Source organism: Oncorhynchus mykiss, chromosome 23 (assembly GCF_013265735.2).
Source record: "Oncorhynchus mykiss isolate Arlee chromosome 23, USDA_OmykA_1.1, whole genome shotgun sequence".
NCBI classification, from domain to species: domain Eukaryota; kingdom Metazoa; phylum Chordata; class Actinopteri; order Salmoniformes; family Salmonidae; genus Oncorhynchus; species Oncorhynchus mykiss.
In genome coordinates, this window is record NC_048587.1 from 11,654,474 (window position 1) to 11,668,716 (window position 14,243).

Genomic DNA, 14,243 nt, shown 5'->3' on the forward strand with positions numbered 1-14,243 from the left:
ATACTCACAGACAATATTTTGACAGTTTTGGAAACTTTAGAGTGTTGTCTATCCTAATCTTACAATGATATGCATATTCTAGATTCTGGGCCTGAGAAATAGGCAGTTTCATTTGGGTACGTTTTTCATCCAAACATCAAAATACTACCCCCTACACTCAACAGGTTAATTGCACTTTAACGATGACAAATGGTGCCCACAAACTGTTAGGTCCTACATGAAGCTGTCCCAACAGCATCATTTTTTTTCAGTACCATGGAGTGAATCCTTACTGTTGCTACACCTGGCTATCAACGGAGCCTTGAAAAGGTTTCTACTGGCAATTCAGATGAACAAACTATGGCATAAGGGAACGATGAGCGGATAACTCTTACTGACAGTGGTGGCTGCTTTGCGTGATGTATTGATGTCTCTATCTTTGTGAGTTTGTCTGTGCCTAATAATGTTTTACCATGTTTTGTGCTGCTACAATCTTGTGCTGCTACCATGTTGTGCTGCTACCATGTTGTGTTGCTACCATGCTGTGTTGTCATGTGTTGCTCTCATGCTATGTTGTTGTCTTAGGTTTCTCTTTATGTAGTGTTGTGGTGTCTCTCTTGTCGTGATGTGTGTTTTGTCATATATATATATATATTTTAAATCCCAACCCCTGTCTCCGCAGGTACCAAATTATTAGGGTGAGGCACATGGGCTACTATCAGCTTACTACACAACATACATTTAGCATTACTTTCTTAGCTACAGTATATATATCTCCCTGGCATATTACATAATTTATGCAACAGCATACAATACTTTTTTTGACTCACCTTGTTGTGCTGTGCTCATTTGAACATGAAGGTGGCACAGCGGCCCTTCTTGTGGGCAAATTTTGTCATCACAGTTTGGCATTCTCTGGATTTATGGTGCTTTCAAGACAACAAAAACAAGATTGAATCATTACATCAGTGATCTTCAGGTCGGACCTTTAGAAAGAGGCCTGAGTTGCCAACTTGGAATTCCGAGTTGGAATACCGTTCTAAACATATCTTCCCCGTCGGAGCAAATCTTTTTCAGATTGACCAGTTGTCTTGAACTCACTGAAGTCTGAGATTTCCCAGTTCCGAGTTTCCAGTTGTTTTGAATGCGGCAGAAGTCATGTTGGATTGACAGCATGGCCAATGTATTCAACCTTTTCTGGCCCATGGTGTTGCATAAGAAAATGTATCCTTTTGAGCTTGGAAAAGAGACCCTTAAACCCAGACTTGGACCACAATCTCCACTGAATAGCAGGCTAGTGATTGCTTTGCAAAGCTTGCAGTTAGCCCCTGATTCCTTCCAAACCACTCATTGTTGAATTTGCAATTGTCATGTATTGTCATGTTGTGTCTTTCTGTCCTTTCCTTTCACCCTGTCTCCCTCTGCTGGTCGTACTAGGTTACCGTTTCTGTCCCTCTTTCCCCCAGCTGTTCCTTGTCTTCTCTGACTACCTCATTCACCCCTTTTCCCACCTGTTCCCTTTTTCCCTCTGATTAGGTCCCTATATCTCTCTCTGTTTCTGCTCCTGTCTTTGTCGGATTCTTGTTTGTGTGTCTCATGCCTGAACCAGACTATCATCGTGTTTGCTGCAACCTTGTCCTGTCCTGTCGGAATCTACCTGTCCATCTGAGCCCACGTGTGTTCATCATTAAAGAAACTCTGTTTGTTAATTCGCTTTTGGGTCCTCATTCACGCACCTGACAGAAGAATCCGACCAAGAATGGACCCAGCGACTTCGGATCCTCTCCACTCAGCCGTCGAGATCCAGGGAGCGATGCTAGGCAGACACGAGCAGGAATTGTCTGCTGCTCGACATGCCGTTGAGACCCTGGCCACCCAAGTCTCCAACCTCACAGAACAGGTTCACCATCTCCGCCTCGATCCACCGGCCACTTCCAGGGCTTTCGAATCTCCGGAGCCCAGAATCAATAACCCGCCGTGTTACTCTGGGGAGCCCACTGAATGCCGCTCGTTCCTCACCCAGTGTGATATTGTGTTTTCTCTCCAGCCCAACACTTACGCCAGGAGCACTGCTCGTGTCGCCTACGTCATATCTCTCCTTACTGGACGGGCTCGTGAGTGGGGCACGGCAATCTGGGAGGCAAGGGCTGAGTGTACTAACCAGTATCAGGACTTTAAGGAGGAGATGATACGGGTTTTTGATCGATCTGTTTTTGGGGAGGAGGCTTCCAGGGCCCTGTCTTCCCTATGTCAAGGCAATCGATCCATAACAGACTACTCTATTGAGTTTCGCACTCTTGCTGCCTCCAGTGGCTGGAACGAGCCGGCTTTGCTCGCTCGTCTTCTGGAGGGTCTCCGCGCAGAGGTAAAGGATGAGATTCTCTCCCGGGAGGTTCCTTCCAGCGTGGATTCCTTGATTGAACTCGCTATTTGCATTGAGCGACGGGTTGATCTTCGTCACCGAGCTCGTGGAAAGGAGCTCGCGTTCTCCGTTGCCCCCCTCTCCGCATCACTACCATCTTCCTCTGCCGGCTCGGGAGCTGAGCCTATGCAGCTGGGAGGTATCCGCATCTCGACTAAGGAGAGGGAACGGAGAATCACCAACCGCCTCTTTCTCTATTGCGGTTCTGCTGGTCATTTTGTCACTTCATGTCCAGTAAAAGCCAGAGCTCATCAGTAAGCGGAGGGCTACTGGTGAGCGCTACTACTCCTGTCTCTCCTTCAAGATCCTGCACTACCTTGTCGGTCCATCTACGCTGGACCGGTTCGTCAGCTTCCTGCAGTGCCTTAATAGACTCTGGGGCGGAGGGCTGTTTTATGGACGAGACCTGGGCTCGGGAACATGACATTCCTCTCAGACAGTTAAGGGAGTCCACGGCCTTGTTCGCCCTGGATGGTAGTCCTCTCCCCAGGATTCAGCGTGAGACGCTACCTTTAACCCTCACTGTTTCTGGTAATCATAGCGAAACCATTTCTTTTTTAATTTTTCGTTCACCTTTTACACCTGTTGTTTTGGGCCATCCCTGGCTAGTTTGTCATAATCCTTCCATTAATTGGTCTAGTAATTCTATCCTCTCCTGGAACGTCTCTTGTCATGTGAAATGTTTAATGTCTGCTATCCCTCCTGTTTCCTCTGTCTCTTCTTCACAGGAGGAGCCTGGTGATTTGACAGGGGTGCCGGAGGAATATCACGATCTGCGCACGGTGTTCAGTCGGTCCAGGGCCACCTCTCTTCCTCCACACCGGTCGTATGATTGTAGTATTGATCTCCTTCCGGGAACCACTCCCCCCCGGGGTAGACTATACTCTCTGTCGGCTCCCGAACGTAAGGCTCTCGAGGATTATTTGTCTGTAGCTCTTGACGCCGGTACCATAGTCCCCTCCTCCTCTCCCGCCGGAGCGGGGTTTTTTTTTGTCAAGAAGAAGGACGGGTCTCTGCGCCCCTGCATAGATTATCGAGGGCTGAATGACATAACAGTGAAGAATCGTTATCCGCTTCCTCTTATGTCTTCAGCCTTCGAGATCCTGCAGGGAGCCAGGTTTTTCACTAAGTTGGACCTTCGTAACGCTTACCATCTCGTGCGCATCAGGGAGGGGGACGAGTGGAAGACGGCGTTTAACACTCCGTTAGGGCACTTTGAATACCGGGTTCTTCCTTTCGGCCTCGCTAACGCTCCAGCTGTCTTTCAGGCATTAGTCAATGATGTCCTGAGAGACATGCTGAACATCTTTGTTTTCGTTTACCTTGACGATATCCTGATTTTTTCACCGTCACTCCAGATTCATGTTCAGCACGTTCGACGTGTCCTCCAGCGCCTTTTAGAGAATTGTCTTTTTGTGAAGGCTGAGAAGTGCACTTTTCATGCCTCCTCCGTCACATTTCTCGGTTCTGTTATTTCCGCTGAAGGCATTAAGATGGATCCCGCTAAGGTCCAAGCTGTCATTGATTGGCCCGCCCCTAAGTCACGCGTCGAGCTGCAGCGCTTTCTCGGCTTCGCGAACTTCTATCGTCGTTTCATCCGTAATTTCGGTCAGGTGGCAGCTCCTCTCACAGCCCTTACTTCTGTCAAGACGTGCTTTAAGTGGTCCGTTTCCGCCCAGGGAGCTTTTGATCTCCTCAAGAATCGTTTTACATCCGCTCCTATCCTTGTTACACCTGACGTCTCTAGACAGTTCGTTGTCGAGGTTGACGCGTCAGAGGTGGGCGTGGGAGCCATTCTTTCTCAGCGCTCCCTCTCTGACGACAAGGTCCACCCATGCGCGTATTTTTCTCATCGCCTGTCGCCGTCGGAACGTAACTATGATGTGGGAAACCGCGAACTGCTCGCCATCCGGTTAGCCCTAGGCGAATGGCGACAGTGGTTGGAGGGGGCGACCGTTCCTTTTGTCGTTTGGACTGACCATAGGAACCTTGAGTACATCCGTTCTGCCAAACGACTTAATGCGCATCAGGCGCGTTGGGCGCTGTTTTTCGCTCGTTTCGAGTTCGTGATTTCTTATCGTCCGGGCTCTAAGAACACCAAGCCTGATGCTTTATCTCGTCTCTTCAGTTCTTCAGTAGCCTCCACTGACCCCGAGGGGATTCTCCCTGAGGGGCGTGTTGTCGGGTTGACTGTCTGGGGAATTGAGAGGCAGGTAAAGCAAGCGCTCACTCACACTCCGTCGCCGCGCGCTTGTCCTAGGAACCTTCTTTTCGTTCCCGTTCCTACTCGTCTGGCCGTTCTTCAGTGGGCTCACTCTGCCAAGTTAGCCGGCCACCCTGGCGTTCGGGGTACGCTTGCTTCCATTCGCCAGCGTTTTTGGTGGCCCACCCGGGAGCATGACACGCGTCGTTTCGTGGCTGCTTGTTCGGTCTGCGCGCAGACTAAGTCCGGTAACTCCCCTCCTGCCGGCCGTCTCAGGCCGCTTCCCATTCCCTCTCGACCGTGGTCTCACATCGCCTTAGATTTTGTCACCGGACTGCCTTCGTCAGCGGGGAAGACTGTTATTCTTACGGTTGTCGATAGGTTCTCTAAGGCGGCTCATTTCATTCCCCTTGCTAAGCTTCCTTCTGCTAAAGAGACGGCACAAATCATCATCGAGAATGTTTTCAGAATTCATGGCCTTCCGTCAGACGTCGTTTCGGACAGAGGTCCGCAATTCACGTCTCAATTTTGGAGGGAGTTTTGCCGTTTGATTGGGGCTTCCGTCAGTCTCTCTTCCGGCTTTCACCCCCAGTCTAACGGTCAAGCAGAACGGGCCAATCAGACTATTGGTCGCATCTTACGCAGTCTTTCTTTTCGCAACCCTGCGTCTTGGTCAGAACAGCTCCCCTGGGCAGAATACGCCCACAACTCGCTTCCTTCGTCTGCGACCGGGCTATCTCCTTTTCAGAGTAGCCTCGGGTACCAGCCTCCGCTGTTCTCATCTCAGTTCGCCGAGTCCAGCGTCCCCTCCGCTCAGGCTTTTGTCCAACGTTGCGAGCGCACCTGGAAGAGGGTCAGGTCTGCACTTTGCCGTTATAGGACGCAGACTGTGAGGGCTGCTAATAAGCGTAGAACTAAGAGTCCTAGATATTGTCGCGGTCAGAGAGTTTGGCTCTCCACTCAGAACCTTCCCCTTAAGACGGCTTCTCGCAAGTTGACCCCGCGGTTCATTGGTCCGTTCCGTATTTCTCGGGTCATTAATCCTGTCGCAGTTCGACTTCTTCTTCCGCGATACCTTCGTCGCGTCCACCCGGTCTTCCATGTCTCCTGTATCAAGCCCGTTCTTCGCGCCCCCGCTCGTCTTCCCCCCCCCCCCCCATCCTTGTCGAGGGCGCACCCATCTACAGGGTCCGTAGGATTTTGGACATGCGTCCTCGGGGCCGTGGTCACCAGTACCTCGTAGATTGGGAGGGGTACGGTCCTGAGGAGAGGAGTTGGGTTCCCTCTCGGGACGTGCTGGACCGTGCGCTGATCGAGGATTTCCTCCGTTGCCGCCAGGTTTCCTCCTCGAGTGCGCCAGGAGGCGCTCGGTGAGTGGGGGGGTACTGTCATGTATTGTCATGTTGTGTCTTTCTGTCCTTTCCTTTCACCCTGTCTCCCTCTGCTGGTCGTACTAGGTTACCGTTTCTGTCCCTCTTTCCCCCAGCTGTTCCTTGTCTTCTCTGACTACCTCATTCACCCCTTTTCCCACCTGTTCCCTTTTTCCCTCTGATTAGGTCCCTATATCTCTCTCTGTTTCTGCTCCTGTCTTTGTCGGATTCTTGTTTGTGTGTCTCATGCCTGAACCAGACTATCATCGTGTTTGCTGCAACCTTGTCCTGTCCTGTCGGAATCTACCTGTCCATCTGAGCCCACGTGTGTTCATCATTAAAGAAACTCTGTTTGTTAATTCGCTTTTGGGTCCTCATTCACGCACCTGACAGCAATTTCCTACTTGTTGTGTAATGTTTATGTCCAATGGCTGATGAGCACCGATACGTTTTATCTATATTTTATTTGATCTATAATGGATTTGCCAGTAGATTGTCAACTTGATTCATGACGATGACTACTTGTCTAGCTTGCTAGCTTTCCAATCAAAGCTACGGTAAAGACACGTGATTTGACGTAATTCTTTCTGTGGCCATTGACCTTCAGCCTTCTTGGATGGGCATTTCTAATGTAAATCAATGGCAGCACTCAAGGGGCTTGAATTTTCAAACTCTTCCTGTAGATTTAGCTGTGACGAAGTGTCCCCATGAGTGACAGAACACTGAGCCAATCACAGAGCAACTAGAGAAAATTACCAACCACTATTTTCTTTTGGCTGCCCCACCACCACAGAAACCACTGAGCTAGGCTGAAACACGTGTAACATTTTTTGCAAACTGATTTGTGACATGTCTTCACGTCAAAATTGTTGAGAACATTTACAACTGTGACCTGGCCAAGATAAAGCATAGCAGTGTGAACAGACAACAACACAGAGTTACACATGGAGTAAACAATAAACAAGTCAATAACACAGTAGAAAAAAAGAGTCTGTATACATTGTGTGCAAAAGGCATGAGGAGGTAGGCGAATAATTACAATTTTGCAGATTAACACTGGAGTGATAAATGATCAGATGGTCATGTGCAGGTAGAGACACTGGTGTGCAAAAGAGCAGAAAAGTAAATAAATAAAAACAGTATGGGGATGAGGTAGGTAAATTGGGTGGGCTATTTACCAATGGACTATGTACAGCTGCAGCGATCGGTTAGCTGCTCAGATAGCAGATGTTTAAAGTTGGTGAGGGAGATAAAAGTCTCCAACTTCAGCGATTTTTGCAATTCGTTCCAGTCACAGGCAGCAGAGAACTGGAAGGAAAGGCGGCCAAATGAGGTGTTGGCTTTAGGGATGATCAGTGAGACACACCTGCTGGAGCGCGTGCTACGGGTGGGTGTTGCCATCATGACCAGTGAACTGAGATAAGGCGGAGCTTTACCTAGCATGGACTAAAACGGATGGCACTGTGATAAACTGCATCCAGTTTGCTGAGTAGAGTAATGGAAGCTATTTTGTAGATGACATCGCCGAAGTCGAGGATCGGTAGGATAGTCAGTTTTACTAGGGTAAGTTTGGCGGCGTGAGTGAAGGAGGCTTTGTTGCGTAATAGAAAGCCGACTCTAGATTTGGTTTTAGATTGGAGATGTTTGATATAAGTCTGGAAGGAGAGTTTACAGTCTAGCCAGACACCTAGGTACTTATAGATGTCCACATATTCTAGGTCGGAACATCCAGGGTGGTGATGCTAGTCGGGCGTGCGGGTGCAGGCAGCGAACGGTTGAAAAGCATGCATTTGGTTTTACTAGCGTTTAAGAGCAGTTGGAGGCCACGGAAGGAGTGTTGTATGGCATTGAAGCTCGTTTAGAGGTTAGATAGCACAGTGTCCAAGGAAGGGCCAGAAGTGTCCAAGGAAGGGCCAGAAGTATACAGAATGGTGTCGTCTGCATAGAGGTGGATCAGGGAATCGCCCGCAGCAAGAGCAACATCATTGATATAAACAGAGAAAAGAGTCGGCCCAAGAATTGAACCCTGTGGCACCCCCGTAGAGACTGCCGGAGGACCGGACAACATGCCCTCCAATTTGACAGACTGAACTCTGTCTGCAAAGTAGTTGGTGAACCAGGCATGGCAGTCATTAGAAAAACCGAGGCTACTGAGTCTGCCAATGAGAATATGGTGATTGACAGAGTCGAAAGCCTTGGCCAGGTCGATGAAGACGGCTGCACAGTACTGTCTTTTATTGATGGCGGTTATGATATCATTTAGTACCTTGAGCGTGGCTGAGGGGCACCCGTGACCGGCTCGGAAACCAGATTGCACAGCGGAGAAGGTACGGTGGGATTCAAGATAGTCGGTGATCTGTTTGTTGACTTGGCTTTCGAAGACCTTAGATAGGCAGGGCAGGATGGATATAGGTCTGTAACAGTTTGGGTCCAGGGTATCTCCCCCTTTGAAGAAGGGGATCTCAGACGATATGAAAGAGAGGTTGAACAGGCTGGTAATAGGGGTTGTGACAATGGCGGCAGATAGTTTCAGTAATAGAGGGTCCAGATTGTCCAGCCCAGCTGATTTGTACGGGTCCAGGTTTTGCAGCTCTTTTAGAACATCTGCTATCTGGATTTGGGTAAAGGAGAAGCTGGGGAGGCTTGGGCGAGTAGCTGCGGGGGGTCGGAGCTGTTGGCCGAGTTTGGAGTAGCCAGGAGGAAGGCATGGCCAGCCATTGAGAAATGCTTGTTGAAGTTTTCGATTATCATGGATTTATCGGTGGTGACCGTGTTACCTAGCCTCAGTGCAGTGGGCAGCTGGGAGGAGGTGCTCTTGTTCTCCATGGACTTTACAGTGTCCCAGAACTTTTTGGAGTTAGAGCTACAGGATGCAAATTTCTGCTTGAAAAAGCTGGCCTTTGCTTTCCTGACTGACTACGTGTATTGGTTCCTGACTTCCCTGAACAGTTGCATATCGCGGGGACTATTCGATACTATTGCAGTCTGCCACAGGATGTTTTGTGCTGGTCGAGGGCAGTCAGGTCTGGAGTGAACCAAGGGCTATATCTGTTCTTAGTTCTGCATTTTTTTTACGGATCATGCTTATCTTAGATGGTGAGGAAGTTACTTTTAAAGAATGACCAGGCATCCTCAACTGACGGGATGAGGTCAATATCCTTCCAGGATATCCAGGCCAGGTCGATTAGAAAGGCCGGCTCGCAGAAGTGGTTTAGGCAGCGTTTGCAGTGATGAGGGGTGGTCGTTTGATTGCGGACCCGTAGCGGATACAGGCAATGAGGTAGTGATCGCTAAGATCCTGGTTGAAGACAGCGGAGGTGTATTTGGAGGGCCAGTTGGTCAGGATAACGTCTATGAGGGTGCCCATGTTTACAGATTTAGGGTTGTACCTGGTGGGTTCATTGATGATTTGTGTGAGATTGAGGGCATCTAGCTTAGATTGTAGGACAGCCGGGGTGTTAAGCATATCCCAGTTTAGGTCACCTAACAGAACAAACTCTGAAGCTAGATGGGGGCGATCAATTCACAAATGGTGTCCAAGGTACAGCTGGGAGCTGAGGGGGGTCGGTAGCAGGCGGCATCAGTGAGAGACTTATTTCTGGAGAGAGTAATTAAAAAAATGTTTAGTTGGAACTGTTTGGGTAGGGACCTGGAAAGTATGACATTACTTTGCAGGCTATCTCTGCAGTAGACTGCAACTCCTCCCCCTTTGGCAGTTCTATCTTGACGGAAAATGTTATAGTTGAGTATGGAAATCTCAAAATGTTTGGTGGCCTTCCGAAGCCAGGATTCAGACACGGCAAGGACATCAGGGTTGGCAGAGTGTGCCTAAGCAGTGAGTAAAACAAACTTAGGGAGGAGGCTTCTGATGTTGACATGCATGAAACCAAGGCTTTTTTGATCACAGAAGTCAACAAATGAGGGTGCCTGGGGACATGCAGGGCCTGGGTTTACCTCCAACTCACCCGTGGAACAGAGGAGGAGTAATATGATGGTGCGGCTAAAGGCTATCAAAACTGTTCGCCTAGAGCGTTGGGGACAAAGAATAAAAGGAGCAGATTTCTGGGCATGTTAGAATATATTCAGGGCATAATGCGCAGACAGGGGTATGGTGGGGTGCGGGTACAGTGGAGGTAAGCCCAGGCACTGGGTGATGATAAGAGAGGTTGTATCTCTGGACATGCTGGTTGTAATGGGTGAGATTACCGGAAGTGTGGGAGGTGGGACAAAGGAGGTATCAGAGGTATGAAGAGTGGAACTAGGGGCTCCATTGTAAACTAAAACAACGATAACTAACCTGAACAACAGTATACAAGACATATTGACATTTGAGAGAGACATACAGCGAGGCATAAAGTAATCGCAGGTCTTGATTGGGAGAGCTAGCTAAAACAACAGGTGAGACAACAACAGCTAATCAGCTAACACAACAACAGCAGGTAAAATGGTGATGACTAGGCAGAGAGGGTCGGATTAACTACACACAGAGTCTGAGTTTGCGGCTGGGGCCGACAGATAAAAAAATATATAAACAAAATGGAGTACCGTGATTAATGGACAGTCCAGCAGGCATCAGCTATGTAGCCAAGTGATCATAGTGTCCAGGGGGCAGCAGTAGATGGAACAGGGAACCCGCCACTACGTTAGCAGGCGACAAGGCGTTTAAAGTTAGTAGCCCTCCGACGCAGGCCAGTTGAAGGCACAGCGGATGGAGTATTTGTCGGCAGACCAGTCGTGGTGGTGTGGCGGGGCGCCGTGTCGACAGAGAATCCAAGCCAGATGGCGACAGAGGTATTGTAGAATTTAGTTTGCTGGCCGGGAGATGCGCCTTGCTCACGGCTAACTGGTGCTAGCTTCGTGGCAGTGGCGTTAGCCACTATAGCCAATCGGTAGCAGCGGTGATCCGGTGCCGAGATCCAGAGTTTACAGCAAAGATCCGGTGGAGTATCGGGCTCTAGCCGTTTATGAGTGGGGTTCGGGTGAACAGCTGATTAGGCCGGTAGTAGGGCCTCAGGGATAGCTTCGGTACTAGGTGCCACGGTGAGCTAGCTAGCTGCAAGCTAGCTGTGAAGATCAGAAGTAGTGGTCCGGGGATTACGGCAGGAATCCGGCGTTGTTGTGGAGAGATAGTCCAATACTAGTAGACTGGCGAGTATTATCCAGGCTAAGAACAAAAAAGCCGCTAGCAATGGCTAACAATGACTGAATAGCTAATTAGCTGGTTAGCTTCTGGAGGTTCTTGAATGTGTTCTAAAATTAAAAATAATAGCGATACCGTATCACATTGGGTGAGACAGGTTACCGGAAGGTATAATCAAATTAAAAATCGAAAAGAGATTGAAAATAAAATTGAAATATATATACAAAAAAAATACGAAAAATACACGAGTAACGAACAAAACACGTCTTCACTGCTACGCCATCTTGGTAAAAACAGACAACTAAAATTATGTGTATGTGTGTATATATATAAATATATTTATATATATACAGTGCCCTGTGAAAGTATTCGGCCCCCTTGAACTTTGCGACCTTTTGCCACATTTCAGGCTTCAAACATAAGATATAAAACTGTATTTTTTTGTGAAGAATCAACAACAAGTGGGACACAATCATGAAGTGGAACGACATTTATTGGATATTTCAAACTTTTTTAACAAATCAAAAACTGAAAAATTGGGTGCAAAATTATTCAGCCCCCTTAATTATTCAGCCCCCTTAAGTTAATACTTTGTAGCGCCACCTTTTGCTGCGATTACAGCTGTAAGTCGCTTGGGGTATGTCTCTATCAGTTTTGCACATCGAGAGACTGACATTTTTTCCCATTCCTGCTTGCAAAACAGCTCGAGCTCAGTGAGGTTGGATGGAGAGCATTTGTGAACAGCAGTTTTCAGTTCTTTCCACAGATTCTCGATTGGATTCCGGTTTGGACTTTGACTTGGCCATTCCAACACCTGGATATGTTTATTTTTGAACCATTCCATTGTAGATTTTGCTTTATGTTTTGGATCATTGTCTTGTTGGAAGACAAATCTCAGTCCCAGTCTCCCAGACTCCATCAGGTTTTCTTCCAGAATGGTCCTGTATTTGGCTCCATCCATCTTCCCATCAATTTTAACCATCTTCCCTGTCCCTGCTGAAGAAAAGCAGGCCCAAACCATGATGCTGCCACCACCATTTTTGACAGTGGGGATGGTGTGTTCAGCTGTGTTGCTTTTACGCCAAACATAACGTTTTGCATTGTTGCCAAAAAGTTCAATTTTGGTTTCATCTGACCAGAGCACCTTCTTCCACATGTTTGGTGTGTCTCCCAGGTGGCTTGTGGCAAACTTTAAACAACACTTTTTATGGATATCTTTAAGAAATGGCTTTCTTCTTGCCACTCTTCCATAAAGGCCAGATTTGTACAATATACGACTGATTGTTGTCCTATGGACAGAGTCTCCCACCTCAGCTGTAGATCTCTGCATTGCATCCAGAGTGATCATGGGCCTCTTGGCTGCATCTCTGATCAGTCTTCTCCTTGTATGAGCTGAAAGTTTAGAGGGACGGCCAGGTCTTGGTAGATTTGCAGTGGTCTGATACTCCTTCCATTTCAATATTATCGCTTGCACAGTGCTCCTTGGGATGTTTAAAGCTTGGGAAATCTTTTTGTATCCAAATCCGGCTTTAAACTTCTTCACAACAGTATCTCGAACCTGCCTGGTGTGTTCCTTGTTCTTCATGATGCTCTCTGTGCTTTTGACGGACCTCTGAGACTATCACAGTGCAGGTGCATTTATACGGAGACTTGATTACACACAGGTGGATTGTATTTATCATCATTAGTCATTTAGGTCAACATTGGATCATTCAGAGATCCTCACTGAACTTATGGAGAGAGTTTGCTGCACTGAAAGTAAAGGGGCTGAATAATTTTGCACGCCCAATTTTTCAGTTTTTGATTTGTTAAAAAAGTTTGAAATATCCAATAAATGTCGTTCCACTTCATGATTGTGTCCCACTTGTTGTTGATTCTTCACAAAAAAATACAGTTTTATATCTTTATGTTTGAAGCCTGAAATGTGGCAAAAGGTCGCAAAGTTCAAGGGGGCCGAATACTTTCGCAAGGCACTGTATATATTTATTATTATTGTTATTATTATTATTATTTTAGCTAAACAGGTGGGGCTCAAAACAGGTGGCCTCAGCCCCACCTGCCCTTAATGACGCGTCGCCACTGGCTTTGTATTAATTGTAGGTCTATGCTATGGGGTATTGTTTGTGTGCCCTACAGCTACCCAGAAGGCTTTGGGTTTGAAAGTCACAAGAAACACCAGCGGAGAATCCTGTCTCATCTGTTCCCTCTCAAGACCAGCCACACTACCACACTCAGCCAAGTACCTGATTCAGACACAGGTGGGACTGTGTGTGTATGTGTGACAGTAGTGACAGCTGAGCTGTTGTCCCTGGTCAAGGCCTGCATCCATAACCCATGAGAGTGAGCTGAATGTGTGTGTGTGTTACAGAGCTGATGTCCCAAGTAGAGTCTGTGTGGTCTAAGATCCTTACTGAGAGACGCACCATTCTAGAAGACACCTACAAGATTGAGCTCTCAGCTAATCAGACGCAGAGGATGGGACCTGTCAGCATGAGTGACATCAGCCCGCTGTGGGAGGAGACAGCACTCAAGGTGTGGCAGTTATACACAGGTGAGACCACACACAGGCATGGACGTAGACAGACATCACTCGGGTATACACACAGGTGAAACCACACACATTAATTGACGTACATACACATCACTCATGTATACACACAGGTGAGACGCAGGCCTGCACAGAATATCAGATCTTTATACCTGAAAAAGTGAACCACATCAGTATGATCTACCAATCTTGTAATATACTCAGGCCTGCACTTTTATTTGTACTTGTATTTGCACTTGTATGTCTGACTGAAGGGTTGATGGTTTTTGTCCCGTCAGGCAATGTGAAGAGGAAGCTGACTAGCACCACCCAGAGGAAAGATAGTGTAATCAGCTCTGCTTTTCGCTCTGTCCACAAACGACTGGGGAGAGAAACTGGCACTGTGGAGGTAACACACGCACGTACACACACACACACAAACAAACACAGTTTGTGGGGCAAGACTGAAAGACAGACAGATGCTGTAATTTCATGCCTGTGCGCATGAGTAATACGTCTCCACGTCCTGATCCAGATGGTGCGACGTCTTCATCTGCAGGAGGAAATAATGATGTGGGCAGTGTGTTTCGGGAGGAAAACAA

The 14,243-nt window shown here is 47.8% G+C and overlaps 1 protein-coding gene across 4 annotated transcripts in view; it reads left to right on the plus strand.

Moving 5' to 3' along the window:
• The window catches only part of wdfy4 (WDFY family member 4), a 179,575-nt gene that overhangs the window by 107,601 nt on the left and 57,731 nt on the right, over nt 1-14,243 (plus strand). For all 4 annotated transcript variants that reach the window (XM_036960206.1, XM_036960204.1, XM_036960203.1 and 1 more), the window contains exons 40-42: nt 13,251-13,372; nt 13,483-13,665; nt 13,941-14,050. In XM_036960206.1, the coding sequence (XP_036816101.1) occupies nt 13,251-13,372; nt 13,483-13,665; nt 13,941-14,050 (415 nt within the window). The remainder of the gene's footprint in view (nt 1-13,250; nt 13,373-13,482; nt 13,666-13,940; nt 14,051-14,243) is intronic.